Below are 17665 nucleotides of genomic sequence, written 5' to 3'. Positions count from 1 at the left end.
CGACAGCGGTGGCTGAGCTTCACAGCAGTTCTGGCTCCTTCCCATCTATAAAGCACAAAGAAGTGGAACAGGAGAAAATCCCTTAGCTGTCTTATTTCCTTCTGCCCAGTAACCCTTCGTCACATACAAGCAGCAGCTGTGGAAGGTTCATACTGGGGGCACAGCCACCTGGGTGCAGCAGCCCAGGTGAGGAGGATCTGTGTTAGCGGCCATTTGGTGGCACAAGGTTATAAAGGAGGAAGGGATGCCATATGAAGGTCACCCTGCTGGGTTTCTGCTCCAAGGAATAGTGGGTCCTGCAGGTAGAGGAAAGCTAGCGATGGACTGAGAAGTAAGTGGGCTTTTAAGTGGGATTAGCGTGTATCTGTGTACAAAATAAGGAGTAGGCCCTGCATTCTGGGCCTGGTCTCCTGAGGAGATTTGGGTAGGCCCTGTGGTCGTGATAAGGCTGAACCCCAAACTGTGAAGTGGTGGAAATTGTCATCTCAAAGGATGTGGGTGAATGTTCTCCCCTTTCCCTTCAATTATTTTGTCAACAGGAGATTTTAACAAAGCTGGAAGCAAACTTGTGAGTGAGTACAAGGAAAGGCCAGAGCTTGGTGGTGTGTGCCAGGAGCTGGTGGGCCTGGAGAGCCAGAGCCAGCCATAGGGGTATTGGAAGTAGCAAGTGCCCTGCTGCCTGGCCTTTCACTGTGAAAGGGCCAAGGTAATAAATCAGCAGCAGGGGAGATTTGCTTGGTGTTGAAGCCTTGGAAACACTGCTGGGCTTAAGATGTCTGAAGGTGATGGTTCCTTGTGTGGTAATAATGCCTCAGCCAGCAACAACTGCACGTCTTCATCTGTGGGGAAGAATGTGGTCAGACTGTAAAGAAAGGACATATCTTGGACCACTGTCAAGTTTACTTGGTACTATTACTAACAAACTGAGTTACCAACAGGTATTTCTTGGTGATCTTATACCCTTGCAAAGCATCATGGAGGGAAGGAGAAAGGGTTCCTTGGCTTATGTGATTAATTGCAAGGAAGAGGGCATTCATTTCCATTGGAAGCTGAGTATGAGCCTGCTGAGCCTTGCAGACTATCTGCTTTGTATCTGTCTCATGGGGTGCTCACCTGAACCCAGCTTCGGTACAGGGGTACATCAGAAAGAGCCCCTGTGCTGTGTTGCTGGGTGCGGTGGGCTGAAGCACTGGAAGCCTTGAAGGGGTCCTGCTGTGAAGCCAGGCAGTTGCCCTGCTCAGGAGGGCAGCTGAACTCTCCTGAGCAAGCTAATGCAGCTGCTTAGTTAAACCTCACCTCAGGAGCATGTAGTCTGCCTGCTGGTGGGTGGTGGCAGGCGAGCCTGGGCTTGTGAGAACAGAGCTGAGCTCTGTGTATGCCTGGGTAAGTGAAGATGGGGGAACCTGAGTCGGTCTCCTTGTGCGTGATCCTGGAGACATCTGCAGAATTGCAAATAAGACTCTGAGCAGGAAAATGTGCTGTAGCAAACAACAAAAAAAGATGAGCACTGAATAATGCCAGGTTTCTTTTTGTTGGGCTGTGAGAGGACTTGCCATTGAATCTCAAAGAACAGCCAAGCACAGATTAGTTAAGCTGATAAGCAGAAGACCATCCTTCCCCTGCAAAGAGAAATATCTCTTTTCAGTCCAGGATCTTTAAGCTCACAATTATTCTCAGCAAGCTCAATTGCTGCTCAGCAGCAGCAGACCTATGCTGTAGATGTGTGGTGGGGAATGGTGTGATGTGAGGTGTCAGTGGTGCAATACAGGGAGACTGGTTCAGCTTGGACACTTCATGGCACTGATACAGTTCTGCCATCAGATCACATCTTGGGCTGCCAGCGTATGCAGGGATATCCCTGCTGTGTGCATCACGCACCTTGCAGAGAGGGTTGTGATGCTGTCCTGGCTAAGCACAGCTGGCAGGGAGGGGAGATGCTTCTGTCTCTAGTTCCCTAATAGGTCACTTGTTGAAATTGTGAGTTAAAAAGAAATATATTGTAATTTGTGGTCTGTGATAAAACGTGGAGCTAGATATGAGTGGAGAAATGTTTTCATCTTCCCACAATTGTCCAGAGGCATCTGAGTTCAGCCTCATGAGCTCTCACAAAAGCAGTGCAAGTTAACAATAATGTCTTTGCTTTACCTCCACTAATGTTGTCCCATGGTGGGACAAAAGGAGGGGGGGAGATAGCTCGTACTGTATGGCAAATGCCAAGTTCCCAGAGCCCCGGTGTGCTGGGCACTGACTGTTCCTTCTGGACTATCCCTGCCTGAAATGCTTGCAGTAATGATTTCATTGACCTGAACAGTGTGAGAGTCCTCAGCAAAGCACAGGTGTGTTGTATTTTTGTTAATGTTAATGTCTGAGTGTCACAGACACTGTTCTCAAAGTCCTCATTACCTCCACAAAGTTTCTGGCTTGTTAAAATCACAAACTGTGCAACAAGGTGTTCTCCAGTGTATCAGCACAATGATTGTGCTTATTGCACTTTAATATCTTCCTTCCTTCCTATGCTATGCCACCTCATTTCTCCACCTTTCCAAAGAAAGAAAAATAGCCTAGAAAAGCAATTTTTTCCAGCTTGTGTCGTTATTTTTAAGCTAATGTCCTGCTCTTGAGAAGGTGTTTAGACCACAATTTCCATCCCATCGTTATGTTGTTCCATCTCCACTCACCTGTGAACATAGCTGAGGGATATGATTGCACCATCTATCTTCACTGAGCCCAAAGAAGTAAATCCACCAGGGGCTATGGCGGCTCGTTTTGTCAGTCCTGAAATAAGAATTTTAGGCAGGTCTCTGCGCCACAGGTGGCAGATGCATTTTCGTTGCTCTCTGCACAGCCTGATTAGCAGCATATCAGTGAAAACAGGCAGAAATCAGAACTCTCAACTTCAAAGTTTCCATGACTGAGTATGAAAAGAAAAGCTAACCCCTTTTTCTTCCTGTCCCCCTTTTTCTATCAGATTCTAGCAACTGCATCTAGACACTTTTGTGTGAGTTTTTAACTTTCCTCATGGATATGTCTTACTAGGTTCTGTTACAGGTCAGAGAAAGGGAGCTGCCCTGGATTCCAGCTGCTGGATGAATCTGAAAAATCTAACAACAAGGATGTTTTTTGTTAAGATCTTTTTATACCGACTGTGTATAAATGCACGATGAACAGTTTCACTACAAAAGTGAACATCTCAGTTCTCAGTGTCTGACTCCAGCCAGCTGCTGTTCCTATTTCCTTTCCCTGAAGCTTAGTGAAGGAAGGCTGTTGATTTCCACATGGAGATGGCCTAAAACAGCATCGATGCTCTTGATCTGGTGAATTTTCATCACTGCTGAAGGATGTGGTTATCTCAGGTAACAATCCATTGTCTCTGGTGGGAGATAAGATTGTTTCATGCAGCCATTTATACCCTTGCAGTGATAGTGCCATTTTACCTTTGAGATTTTAACAATGCAGAAAGATAGTATTGCATGACCTTGCTTTTGGCAGTGTGCGCGAACTGATGGCAGCCAGCAACATTTTCATCTGTTCTCAGCTCAACGTCTTCCTTCCCAGTCCTCTTCTTCCTGTTTGCCCTTGTAATTGGAGATAAGCTGGACCCACATAGTTATGCAGCATCAGAAATGTAATCTAGACATCTATTCTGTTTGAAGGGCACATTAGAAATGCGATTCACAGAAGTCAGATGCCTACGGTCTATTTTCTGTGAGCTGCTTGGAAAAAATCTGAGCCGCAACTATTGATAGATACGTGTTTGAGGGACACCTGGAGGTGTCTGATGTTCTCATGAAAACAGCACAATGCCTCTCTGAAAAGCGGCTTTGCTCAAGGACAGCTTTATCCTCCTCCTAAAAGGAGATCAAACTCTTCATGGGAGGGCAGGCAGGGGCCACTAGGGACTTTGATAAGGTGATGAAAGCCTCCAAGTGATTCATTTTTCAAGCAGAGCAGGAGTTCAGTTTGTGCAGGTCTGCAGAAGAGATTTTAAAATACCCTCTCACGCTGTCTGAGAACAATGCAGGGCTTGGTGAAAGATCAGGTACATTTTCTGTCTTCGCGCCCTGTCCGTGCCATTTTATCGAACAAAGCCTCGCTTGCTGTGCAATGCAGCTGCTAGGCGAGGTTCAGGTGCCCGAAGCTGGACTTCCTTCTCAGAGCATCGCCGAGCTCCTAGTTCTTGTTCCAGGGTGATGAACTTGTAGAAACATGGGAAGGAAGGTCTCAGCTGAAGAGGGGCAGGGGTGAGCATAGAATTTTGAAAGTCTCTTGCCTTTGTCCAGATATTGAATTCTCCAAGTGCGGAATAATCCTCACTTCTAGATCTTGTCGCCTCTCCAGGATCTTTCTCTCAAGGTGGTCTCATGGCTTCTGTAAGCACAAGCATTGTTTGGCAAGGTTAAGGCCAAGAAAATGGAAACCTTAGAGGGGGTTATCTTGACCAAAAATGCTGTCTGGAATGGGCAAAGCTGCACCTCCGTGCTCCTGGCAAATGCATTGAGCTCTTGAGGCTTTATCAAAAAAACAAAGTGGAGATTCTGCCCTGACTGCGCTGGGCCCGGGAGCTCTCAGAGCCACAAAAGTTAAGCAAACTATAATATTCAACTGAACTTGGGAATTGTTTCCTTAGCCTTCCCTTATGCACTAGTCCTGTGGATGTCTGAGTCCTCGAAGTGGTGGAAATGAGATGTAATGCTTTGGGATGCCCTGGCTGGGTGGTCAGTGAAATCCTGTGCAGTGAGACCCAGTAAGGCTGAGTTATCTGGATTAGACAGAGCATCTGATTATCTTGCTGATAATCCTGGCCTCAGTAATTTAATCAGGATGGGGATTGTGAGGCCAGGATCAGGCAGGAATAATGGGTGATTGTCCCCTTTGTGCATCTGTAGCACTTGGGGCTCTGTTTGCAGGAATATCTGTAATGCATTTAAGTGAATGTACCTGTGTGGCCACTGGCATCACAGCTGGAGCCTCCTGTTGTTTTTTCACCATTCATAGGTGGGAAGTTCGCTATGGAGTGGCTCGGGTGAGACAGATTCCTGTATTTGATTTCTGAGTTCTCATCAAGTGTGCGTGAGAGGGGACGGGTATGTGATGCCAGTTTAAACAAACTGGAACAGCAGAGAATGATCCAGCCCAGCAAGAAGAGCAGGTGGTGTTAACCTGCCTGTCAGAGAGAGCAGCAGGCAAGGAGACCTGCTTCTGGGGGAGGGCTGGGTGGTGTGCTCCCTGTCCTGACCCCAGCTCTGGCAAGGTTCTCCCGGTGGGGATTGGGAATGGAGCTGCTTAGGCATGTGTTTGTAGAAGTGCCTGAAGAGAGACTGTGTTTGTGTTGGTTTTTAATTGCAAAAGACAGTGATTGGGATGGCTTCACACCTGGAGCACCTGGCATGCTAAGGTCCTGGAAAAAAAATAAAAGGTGTCCAATGCAGCCAGCTTCCCCAAGCCCAAACTGGATTAAAACTTTATGTGGCCCACCTGAAAATATGCACGTGGGAATAAGAGCCACTAAAGGGACTGCAGAAGCAATTTTCTCCGTGTGTGCTCTCATGCTCTGCCTGGCCCTAGCAGTCGAGCATAGTCTTAGCCCAGAATGACTGGTGGTGCCTCAGGATTTGGGATGCTTGCTGTAAGATGCTGGCTAGAGAATAATGGGTGCACTTGGAGCTGCTCCATGCCTAGCTGAGCGCAAGCTGCTTTCTGTACTCCTTGTCACAATTTACGCAGGGCTCTTACCACGGTGCATGTGTGATCTGTTAGGAAGGCATCTGGGCAATGCTAATATGCCTGGAGGCATAAAATATATACACTGCCCAGGCCCACAATTTTGCAGGGATGGTTAAAGTAAGCCTACAGTGTGAGCATCGGCTTTCAGAGAAGTGTTTGCAGTGCAGGGGACGGAGAAAAAAACCGAGCTCGCCGTTTCTTGTTCCAGCCAGGAGAGGGCAGAGGTAGGTACACAGCCTCGCGTGGCCTCGGGAGGCTGCAGGCACGGAGCGGTGGCGTTTCGTGGGCACTGCCGGGGGGCTGAGCAGGGGCGGCGTGTGCCCCCTGTGCCTTGGTGCTGGAGGAAGCAGGGGACACCAGCGAGACAGGGCGAGCGCTCAGCCTTGTCTGGGGAGGGAGCCTGCTCCAGCACAGGGCTGAGCAGAAAACCTGAAAAAAGGAGGAACGAAAAACCAAGGGAGAGGGTGGGTGCTGCAGGAAGGGAGAGGAGTATCAGGTGGCGATGGCACGGCTGGGTGCTGGGCAGGGAGACCAGAGCTTTCTTCCATGTGGTGAGCACGGCTGGTGCCTGCATGCAGGTGCCAGGATTGCGCTGCCTGTGGGAGGCTGCGGCCGGGAGCTGGGGAGGTGTTTTAGCTGCAGCTCCCAGCCTGCAGGGCTGCCTCGCAGCCTGAAGCACCAGGGCCAGGAGGGTTCAGTTCAGTGTGACCCCTGCCCGCTGCTGGCCCCAGGAGGTGGCACCCTGAGTGCTGTGTTGCTGCACTTCTTGGACGTTCATGACATGGTGAATTTTCAGGATCGGGCAGTAGGTGTTTCCAGCAGATGCTTTCATTCTGGAGATGTTTGCCAGTTTGTGCTTTCTTGGTGCTGGCAGGAAAACATCCCACAGGAAAACAACCCTGTTGCTTTCCCACTTGCTCTTTCTATTTTTTTTGCTGCTGCCAGTTTACTGCATGTGCCATCATTCAGTGTTTATGCTGCACCCAGCCTTGATGTTGCATCTTTTCTGTTTGCTGTCTGTCCTCTTGGTTGCTCCTGCTGGTCCCTCTTCACCCCGACCCTCTCGCTTTCTCACCCCAGTGCAGTGTGGAGCCTGTTGAAGCCCAGTCCTGGTTCATTCCAGCCTTGGCTTCCTCTGCTTCTGTTACTCAGAGGGTTTCAAACTCCACTGCCATGCTGAATGCGCTAAACTTTTCCAGTTCTGCCACCTTGCTGACTAAATAGTTTTCCTTCTCCAGCTTGCTTGCTGGCATGGGATTCAGCTGCAGCTGGCTTCCTGCCACCTTGAGTCACTCCAAACCTCCTTCCTCTGCCTTCATTTCTTTTTCTGACCAAAATCTCTTCTGCTTTTAAGACGTGCAAGATGATGTGCTCTCCTTTCTCCTCCCTGTCTCCTGGATATGAGTGCAGGCACCCTCTCCCATTTCCCAGACTCCCTGTATCTATTCCTATCCATGCTGTTATTCTTCCCCTTCAGCCCACCCTCTCTTCTGGCAGCGCTTCCTTACCAAACAAGCTTGCTGTTCAAGCCCCCACATGTTTCTCTAAATACAGCCTGTCTCTGCACCTTGACTCGCTAAATGCCTTCATCAGAGCCGGCCCTTCTGTCCCCTGATGTCCTACTCGTGCAGCCTGGGACACTTCTCAGCTCTTCCCTTCCCTCTCTAGGCTGTCTTCCACAAAGTCCCCTGGAAGATGCTGTGCTTTGGCCCTTTTCAATCCAAATTTGTGCAAGTGTCCCACATCAGTCTGTCTCTGGGCCCTTCTTCTCCTCCCTTTACATCTCATTTGACTTCATCCGAGCAGTAAATTGTCTTTTGTAGGTGTTTTGTCATCTCTTCTCAGGCTGAGACAGGAGGAGACAGGTCTAGCCTGAAGATTTCTATGCCAGTTCAGCTATCTGCTTGGTCTAGATCAGAACTCTTCATTTTTTCCCTCATTTTTGATTCCTGCTTTCCCAGTGGCAGTGGATGTTGCCATTAGCCCCTCAAGCTGTGTGTCACTTGCCCTGGAGATGTCAGTGGCTTCCCAAGCTGTGGCTACTTTCACGCACGCTCTGCAGAAGTCCCCCTTTCCCACACCAGCCCTCCCTGGCATCTTTTCCATTACTTCCCCACGCCTCCTCCCCTGCTGGGGATGACCTCGGGCTGCTCCTCTCCATCCAGAATGTTACTTCCAGGGGGTCCTTTCCCTAGCTCAGGAAAATCTCTTGTAGTTGGCATTTCTGCATTGCTAGCTGGTACATGCCTTCAACATACCTCTGCAGGATGAGTGCAGGACTTCTCCAAGGCCTTCTTGCTGTGTCCCTAGCGTTCACCTCAATTCAATCCAACGGCTAATGCAGCATATACTGTAAAAACTGCCCAAGGAGCCGATTTTCTTCTCACCATTCATCCTCTGCGCAGCTGCTCCTCTGACAAGAGAGGAATGTCCTCGTAGTGCTGTGTGAAGAAGCTGCTTGGTTCTGGTGTTCTAGTTGTGGAAAATAGTCACTTTGACTAAGGAACAGGAATTCCCTTTTGCCTGAACAAAGAGCTAAGAAAAGGGCTCTAGAAATGCAGAGGAGGGAAGATTAGTTCTGTGTGCTGCAGAAAATGAGATCCCAAGAATGAGCTTTGAAGGGAAAGAGTAGTGGAGAGCCTGTTCTGACTCCTGAAGCACATGGAGGTCAGCTTTGGGCATGGCTGGGGCAGGCAGAGGCAAAACTGCACCTTGACATGTCCTCTGACCTGGCTGTTCTGCCAGCTATGGTTTACATACCAGATGTGTGTAATACTGTGACACAGCTAAAAATCTGCCTTCCTAGGGCTTCTGGGCCAGAGCAGGATCTTCAAGGGTAAGGTCGGAGGATGGGAAGAACATAAGTCTGATCAGAATGTGAGTCTGATCCTATGTGGGTGTAAGCTGAGTGCTTTCTGGACTTGGTTCTTGAATTGACCTCTGAAACCCCACCTGGACAGCTCTTCATGATGGGGAAAAAAAAAATTCATACTTAACATATGTTGGACTCTGTAGAATAAAGGAAGAATATGCACCAGTGTGTGTGCTTCTACCTCAAAACTCTATGCTTGCTGCAGTCCATTTGACTATCCAACCAGCAGCAGGTTACAGACACTGCCCACAACCTCAAAACCTTGTGTTAACCTTTGCTGAAAAGCTTGCAACAAGAGCAGAGGTGGAGAAATGCTGGAGAGTGAACAGGTTTTTGGTATCTTGCAGCTGGGTTTACTGTCAAATTTGAACCTGAGACTTTCCACACTTATATTTAGCTGTCTCTAGAAGATGATGCTGCAATGTTAAGAAAATACTATAGCTAGGTTGCTGTGTCTCGTCCACCCATGGAAGGGGATGTACTCACCAGGTAGGGCTGAGTCCCTGCCAGTTTTTAAGCAGCTGTATTTTGCAGACCATGTGGTGAAGGTGTGTGGTTTGGTCGTGTGGGTGAGGATGTAGCTGAATCCCCTGCATCCATCTCCTGGCTATGCCGTGGCCACAGCTGGCAAGGGGGCAGCAAGCAACATCTTCCAGATGCTGCTCATACTTTCAGGCTCAGGCATGCTGATTTTCATACTGTTTGGGTTGGTTGCAGCCCAAAGCTTCTGGGATGAAAACAGTGAGATCCCATCAATCAATGAAAGCAAGGCTTAAAGAAATTGCTATTTATGTATACAAGCTAAGCAAACAAGCCAACCAAGCTTTTCTATAAGAAAAACCTCTGCAGAGAAGAGCAGACACATGCAGTATCCTGGCAGACTTTATGAAATAACCCACTGAAGAGTGTTTATGCTTAGTGTCCAGTGGATTTGGGGACAGGAGGCAGGTGAAGTCCCTTTCTGGATACAGAACTGACTGAAAACTAGGGTTTGCTAAACTTTACAGCCTTTGGGCGTGTTCTGTGCATGACTGGTGCTTTCCTGTTGGTGACAGACCCCCTTCCTCCAGGGGAAAAGGATTGTCCTTGCAGCTCTAACCAAGTCACAAGGTCTAGTGTTCTCACTGCACACCTTATATCCCACCAAGAGGATGTAGGAACAGAGAGCAACCCACTCTTAGGAAAGCAGCGTCGCTTCTTGGTGCTACAGATGGGCTGGGTGCTGGTGCCAGGAGGTTAAAATGGGGTTGGAGCTTGGCTTCACCAGGCAAGCTAGAGCTAACAATGTTCCCTTTAGGGATCAAGTCTTCCTTACAACCCTCCATGTCAGGGATGGAAGAACCCTGCATGCTGCCCATTCTTGTGGGTTTGATTTTGGGGAGGACTGATGCAGCTTTTTTCCACTTCTCCTATTTTCCCCACTGGGAGTGTAGGTGCTAGTCAAGCAAAATGCATGAGTCTGTACTTCAGGTTGAGCATGTGAATAGGTTCTGCCTTTACCATGGCTGTTCAAGTGCTTAAAATTTGTGTCACTGCCTGGGCAACTAATGCAGAGATAAGTAACTTCACACCTAAGGTTGGTCTGTCTTCCTGTTTTGCAGCTGAGAGTGTATTAGTTTAATTAACATTACCCTCAGCTTTTGTCATTCTTCCTCCTTCAGTCCTTTTCTTTGTTTCCTATTGCATATCTGTCTCCTAATTGAATTTTGCTGCTGTTGTCAATGCTCTTTCCATGGTATCTGCCAAGAGGAACTCAAGCTCTAGTGGTCAGGTCAAATGGCTGCCAGAGGTGCTGGTATCATGCAGCACTTTTTATTCTTTCTGCCTTTTGTATTTGGATACACCATTTTTCTGCCTTTTGTATTTGGATAAACTCTGGGTTTCAGCCCGAGCTATCGCAGCAAGATCTGATTCCCTGAGGCAGGGGAAAGCTGCACTGTGAATACACTAATGCTGCTGGTCTTGGTTCTGCAGGTTTGGTTGTGTTTGTTTGAATGTAACATTCCGGAAAATGATGAAAATGAGCAGGGTAAACACAGGCAAGTGGAAAAAGCGTTGGATCTCAATAGAAGGCGACTTCTTGTGCCCGAGGCTCTGCCTGTTCCCTACCTCAGTGATGCTGGGAAGGTCTGGCAACTGCTCAGGATTTTGGTGGGTACCAAATAGTCGTCTTGGTGTGCACCTCACAGGACTGCAGGGTCAGAGGGCAGAGTTCAGTGCTCTAGAAACAGTTGGTACATGGTAGGAATAAGGCAAAGAAATTGGCTGCTGTGAGCTGGGCCTCAGCAGAGGTCAGTCTGCTGTGATGTCTTGTAATAGCATATAAAGGATATGAATGTTGCTCAGCCTTGATGGCTGAAGAGTAGTGATGAGCTAATAGCTTTTTATTGTAGGAAACAGGAGCAGGCAAATAGGTAATAGGATTTTAAGATAAATAGTCCATCCCCTGCAAGCATCCTTGCACTTGGCTCTTAGGAGGGCAGGCTGCCTGCTGCTGCCACAGGTGAGCTGCCAGCAGGAAGCTCCTTCCTGCCTCTGCTCTGAAAAGCCTCCTTTTTCTTGTGCAAAGCATGCTGAATGGATGTAATTACCTTTTTCAATTAAGTCAAAAAGGGGCTAATGCTTAAGTGGCTCCATTGAGCAGCTTATTTTCATATTTACTTTTTTTTTGCATGAAAGCCTTAAGCTTCTATAATGGTATAATAACCTGCCTTCTGAAAGCTCTCTGCCCACAGCTGGCAGAGGAGGTGACCCAGGTGTTTACTAAACTGAATAACCAGAAGTCCGTGGTGGGGCTCAGAGGGCCCAGGAGCTGGCACTGAAAGCACTTTCTGCAAGGATGGGGAACAACCAGCAGCTTTCCTGGGCTCTGAGGAGCTCAGGATGCTCAGTCCCTCCCAGAAAATGACATTTTGGAGTTGAGGAGTTTGGGTCAGATCCAGCTACCATTAAAGTCAACACCAAGACTCCTGTTAATGGTGCTAGGGTTTCTTCCGGGTGGCTATCTAACGCCCTGCCTTTTTCCCAGCCTGGCAAGACAGAAAAAGCTGGGGGGGAGTTCTCAAGTTATGTTCTGGGGAGCTGCTTGCTGAATGGGCTGGTGTGTTCCAATATACTTCTGCACTTCTAAGGGAGTTTTGATGCACAAATCCTAGGACTTTTTATCTGACCTTTCTTGTGACTTTTTTAATAGCCTGGTGAATCAAACATCTAGTCTTTGAATTCAGTGTTTGAACAAACTGATGCAAACATCCGTCTAAGGATACTTATAAAGAACAGCAGTAGAAAGCTGGTGGTATTCTCCCAGCCCAGTGCTGGTGCTTGGAAGGACCTTCTTGTGAGCCAGTAAAAGGCTGGTTACCTTCCTGATTTTCTTCCACGGTGATTTTAGACTTCAGTTGCATGTAACTGCAAAACTGCTCCCTTGTTTTGGTACCTCTGTGGCTTTTAGTGCTTTCTGCTTTACTAATACAATACTGTCTGATCAATCTCAACGTCTGATCAGCAGTTTTATGTAATTAAACTGCACTTGCTCAAAGATTGTGGCATGCTTTAGTCTCTATTCCACACACCAGCTCCTAATGCGCTTGCACTCTGCGTGCAGCAATTACTTGGGTGATGTGAGGAAGTGACCTCAGCTGGTGACGGTGTTTCTTGTTCACAATCAGAAGCTGTGTACATCATCACAAGGTGATGGATGGCAGGTTGTAGAACATTTTTTTGTACTTTGTAAATACTTATTTTCTTTGATAACAGCTTCTGCTCTCTGTTTACTCCTCCTCTTCCCCTGCCCCACTCCTTATCTCAGTAGCACCCGAGGTCCTGCCTGCTGTTGCAGTGTCCCAGCCTATTTTCTTGCAACCTGCTCTTTTGGCTTGTGCTTTTCGGAGCACTGCTCATAGTCCTTGGATGTCTTCTGAGACTGGTGTGGTAATGGAGCAGTCTTATTTTCTGTCCTAAAGGAGTCTTCTGCTGGCTAATGATGGCAGTTAGCTAATGATGCCTATCATTTTGGGGGAACAGATGCTACAGAAAATGGGATTTCCAGAAGCACATGGCTGAGCCCTGCTCCCCATTCCTCAAGGGGTGCACTGGTTTCGAGGTTAGGCCCATGCTGACCATGGAGGCAAGCAGTTATTCTACCTCCTTGGTCAGAACTCAGTGCAGCTGCTTTTTGGCTGAACTGTTCCTCATCTTCAGGGTCTCTGGGCAGGGCAAGTGCCTTTCTGTGACCAGCAGTGATAGCAGCAGGAATCTGTCTGATCTGGATGCTGAGGTTGGCTTCTGGGCACTTTGGGAACCCGTTGTGTCGTTGGCACCTGGATTCTCTCTGGCAATCAAAGCGTAGAACTGAAGCAGGCTGATGGCCAGCTGTGTTGTGTAGTGCTCAGTACAGAAGCTGTCCCCAGCCCTTGACTTAGTGCCTCTGTGCCTGGGTTTGCTGCCCTTTTTAGGTGGTCATCACCAGAAACTGGCAGTGAGCAGATGAAATCCCACCACTGGTGGTCTGCTCCTTCCTGGCGCATCCACCCTCCCGTAGAAGTGCCCCGTGCAGACACAAGAGCACGTGCACGGCTTCAGGCACGACCTCCTGGTTTGGCTGATGCCTGTGCCCTCGCCAACGGAGGCTCCCTCTGGAGAAGGAGGCACGGTGCCAGGGGAGCAGATGGGCAGGAGCGGCAGCAGCTGGGACACCATGTATGATCATCACACGGGCTTACTGTCTGCAGCAGTGTTGAAATGGCCGCTTGGCCTTGTTGTGTCTGTGCTCAGGGGAGCTCCTAACCTAGCTGGTGCAGAGAGGGTGCAGGCAGAAGTGGCAGGCTGTGCCCCCATCAGTGGGGAAAGCAGCGGGTTCCTGGGGCCCAGAGGCAATGCTTCCAGCTGTGGAGCACCATGGGGGAGCAGCAAAGCTGTGTCCCTTTTCATCTGTCCAGGCTGAGGTTTCCTCTGCCACGTAGAAGCCTCACCTCCACACACCCCATCCTGTACCTCAAGGGTGAATAACTCTGCCTTTTCCAACCACAATTCCCTTGCCATGGCAGGAGCCAGGGACACACCAGGGCACTATGAAGATGGGATCTGCACAGGGTGGCCTGTGCTTGGACTGAGCAACCTCCTTGTTTGTACCACGATTCCAGTCTACTCCCAAAGCTTGAGCATGAGAGGAAAACAGATAACAAGAAAGGGAAATGCTGCTGGCAATGCCGTGGACTCAATACAGGAGAGCGGTGCTCTAGAAGCTCTCCTACCTTGGCTCAAAAGGTGCGGGTGGGAAGGGGTCTGGGGTCAGCACACCTGCCTCTCCTGAGTGCCGCAGTGCTCGATCTTTCTGTGGTTCAGAGAACAACTTGCTGTGTTACTGAGATGTTGTTAACGCATGTATCTTTATTTGATGCTTGCTTACTTGGAAAGCCATGGTAGAAACAGATCTGACTTTCCTGAGATGCTAGAGGAGGAACAGTAATGTGATCTAACTCGAGCTAGTCCAACCTTTCTGAGACTTTAATGTAGGCTGCAGTTGAAATGCAGAGAACAGTACAGGCAATATTATGTTCATTTCTAGTGGGAAGTAGTTTGAAAGACTATCTGTGAATGGCAGTTGGATATAGCCACCAGATTTGTTCCCCGAATTTGCTGCTTCAAACTGAGGAGAGGAGCCTTCAAGGGGTGCAACTGTTCTACATAGGAGGGCTTCTCCCTTTTTTCTGTTTTTTGGTTTTAAGAATGTAAATCTTAAGGCTTGGTAATGGTTTCGTGAACAGGAAGGGAGGTTGTGATATCCCAGATGTGATCCACAAAGATCTGATAAGCTGTGATTGAGCATGAATGTGTGGACTGGTGGGGCTGGGTGTTCTGCACAACTCTGCTCCTACCTGTTATGTCAAAAGAGGAAAGGCTTCGGAGTTCAAAAACAAAATAAAAACTGACAAATGTTCTGTTTTGCATCACTGCCCAAGAGTGAGTCCTAATTCAAGTCTGTTTATGTCAAGAGGAGCTCCATGATGAAAACAAAACCTAAACAAAAGCAACCAGTCTTTGCACATGGAGAGCATGTTACAGGTCTCCTTTTCAGGACACTGGAAAAAGCTCCCCAGCTTTTCCTGCCAAGCTGAATTTGCTGGCTGTTGGCTTTCCAGGGAGCATACAGCTTTGAAAAGTCTTTTGCTTCCTTGGTCCAGCACCTGATACTGCAAATGCTGCCTCAGAACAAGTTGTTGGTGACTAGCCCAGCCATACCCTACCAGTTACGGTGTCCCTTTGCCCTCACTTCTTCCTGTGAAAGTTGTTCTTGGTGCCAGGAACCTTAACGTTCTCCGAGAGCTGCCTGGCTCCCTGGCTGTATTCCCTCTCCTGTGCTGCGTGTGGTCTCTGAACAACTTCTCCCTTCACCTCAGTCCATTTTCCTACCGCGTGGTTCTGTCTGCTGGTTGATCAAGATTCACACCAATGTACAAAGTTACTACAAGTCTGCTCCTCCAGCTTTGGCTGGCTGGTTTTAGTTTGTGGGAGCTGATCATTTGATTCAGAGTTTTAAAAACTGGCTGAGGAGCTCTTGAGCACTCTGGTGTGTATTCTGATTGCACGTTGGAACACTGATAAGGAATAATAGGCTATGAAAGACCCATCCCCTCATTGCTTTTTGGAAAGCACACGGGTTGACCCCGCAAATGTAGTCTGGTCAGTTTGGTATCTGTGGTGGGTAAAGACAGCAATGGGGAAGTAGGAGTCCATCAGTAAATTAAAAACTTATAAAACAGTAGAAATTTTGATTTGATTAGAAAGTCAAATTAAGGTAATTGTGCTTTGTCAGTTCTCTGTAATGTATTTGGACTCTGCTCACCCAGAAAGCCTGAATATTGAGTCCTGGAATAGATGAGATGTTCTTCTCAATGGGCTACGGTAGCTTGGGATGAGGTGCTTGGGAAAGCCTCTGGGACCGTTGACTTTGGTTTGCCAGCACTGGGCTGCAGGTGAGAAGGTGAACACAACCACCAGTTTGTATTAGGAAAGGGCAGGAGAGAGGAATAATTGCTCCTTTATTTAGGAACGTACATAGTACAGGAACCATCTATCCTCCATGTGCAGCTCCCAGCACGCAAAGGGGATGCTCTCCGATGCTTTTTCAGTAACACAGCTCATAAAATGAAGCCCAGAACTGTGTTTTACGATCCCTGTTCAAGTAGAAAAGTGTGGGGGGGAAATTGAGAATAATAGAGGAGTAATTCCAGGTTTGGAGGAACTTCCTTGTAGGGACAAACTTAAGGCGACAACCTACTGTCTATGTAGAGGTGACTTGATCCCGGTACGAATGTTTTACCAATGTGTTAGCGGAGGGCTGCTCACTAGTAAGCAAAGGGAGAACAAAATCCAGTGGTGGATGCAAAAACTCAAATCCGTAAGGTGGACGTTTTATGAATCAGCATAATTAATCTCCCAAATCCATACCCAGGGCAGGCCTTAACCTGAGGCTGGGCTTCCCCAGGAACCTCTCCATGTCTGTGGGCGCTGCGGGCTCGGCTTGGCTTCTCCTTTGGGGGCGAGCAGGGCGCTATCCCCCACCCGAGCGGGGCACTTCAGGGGGTCCCCCCTACCCACGGACCTGCGGGAATTCAACCGATGCCGTGCCCCGGGCTGCTGCTTCCCCCCCCCCCAGCCGAGCGGGGAAGGAAGGGCGGGGGGCGCGGCCCCTCTCCGCATCCCCCGGCGGCGGGGGGCTCTCCCCCGGCCCCCCCCGCAGCCGTGCCCGGCGCTGCCGCGGTGCGGGCGGCGGAGGCGGGCGGCGGGCGGGGCGCGCATGCGGGCGGCCCCCGGCAGCGCGGCGGGCGGCGGAGCCTCTCGCCCCCGCAGCGGCAGCGCCAGCACCGCTCCGCCACGGACAGCGCCCGCCCGGCGCCCAGGTAACGCGCAGCGCCCCGCAGCCCGGCCTCCCGGCCTTCCTCCTCCTCCTCCTCCTCTTCATCCCTCCCCCCCCCGCTGCTTGCTTGCTTGCAGCTCCCAGGCTGTGACGGCGCCGTCCCCACCGCGGAGCAGGCTCCGGGCTGCGGGGTGAGGAAGGGAGAGCGGCCGCCGGAGACTGCCCCCGGACGCTTCGCAGCAGGGCTCCGAGATGGAAGGCAAAGGTGGGTGCCGGGGGGGCGGCGGGGAGAGCACCGCAGGGGCCGGGCTCCGGGCGCGGAACGGGGCTGGGAGCTGCCGGGAGCCGTGCCGAGCCGTGCCGTGCCGTGCCACTGCAGCAGCGGTGGGGAAGGGGGCCCGGGGAAGGCGCCGTGTCCCCCCCCGGGGGGTGTCGGTGCCTGCCGAGGTGGGGCAGCGCGGCGAAGGGCGCCGTTTGCTCCCGGTTTCTTTGCGCGGAGGGCGAGCCAGCTGGTAGTTGGCGATTTGTTTTCTTAATGCCGGGGATTTGCATAATAAACAGGAGGTCTGTCCCGTGTTCCGTGCTCGGGCAGCGGCGGGGTTGTTTTTAAGAGATTTTTTAAGAGCGTTTCGTAATTTGGATGGCTTTTAAAAATACCCCAGGTTTGTTTTTTTTCGGAGATGGGAAGAGCGGGGCTATAGAGCTCTGCCCTCATTACGCTGCATATTTAACACATCAGAACATCCTGATAGATCGGAAGAAATGCACCGAGTACTGTGCTATTGAACTGTCCACCTTAGGAAGAGGGAATCGTTAAATATCGCCTGCCGAGCTTCGTGTTTGCGTGCAGAGACATGGATCCAACCCAGGCGTATGTGCCCCACACGAAAGGATGTGTATTTTTCTGCACGTAGCTGTGTAGTCCTGCACGTTTATTTACCTACCTACCTCTACAATTGCATCAGACATCACACGTTCAACTGGTATGGGAACTCGAAATCTGTAAATGTTAATTGCCGATGAAATATTGATGGTAAGTCAGTCCACGCAGTGACAAGGCCAGCTGCCATTCCCACCTAACCCTAGCTGCCAGCTCTCCTCTATAACTCAACTCCGGTAGCTGCTTAATTGATAGATATCAAGGCAGCGGGGGAATATGGGCTATATTAATTCAAGGAAAATGATGGTAGACTTGTATAACACAATAGTAC

General features: G+C 49.6%; 1 protein-coding gene across 2 annotated transcripts in view; it reads left to right on the top strand.

Moving 5' to 3' along the window:
• The first annotated feature begins 233 nt into the window (after window positions 1-233).
• FGF12 (fibroblast growth factor 12) overlaps window positions 234-17665 on the top strand; it is a 227647-nt gene continuing 210215 nt past the window's right edge. Inside the window, exons 1-2 of one of the 2 annotated variants that reach the window (XM_080604194.1) lie at window positions 234-331; window positions 16592-16719. In XM_080604194.1, the coding sequence (XP_080460320.1) occupies window positions 16707-16719 (13 nt within the window). In that variant the 5' untranslated portion in view covers window positions 234-331; window positions 16592-16706. Of the gene's footprint in view, window positions 332-16382; window positions 16498-16591; window positions 16720-17665 lie in introns of those variants that run through there. The other variant, XM_080604195.1, reaches the window with a different exon arrangement.

The sequence above is a fragment of the Anser brachyrhynchus genome, assembly GCF_964034855.1.
Source record: "Anser brachyrhynchus genome assembly, chromosome: 9".
Lineage (NCBI taxonomy): Eukaryota > Metazoa > Chordata > Aves > Anseriformes > Anatidae > Anser > Anser brachyrhynchus.
This window is presented reverse-complemented; position numbering and strand designations above follow the sequence as displayed.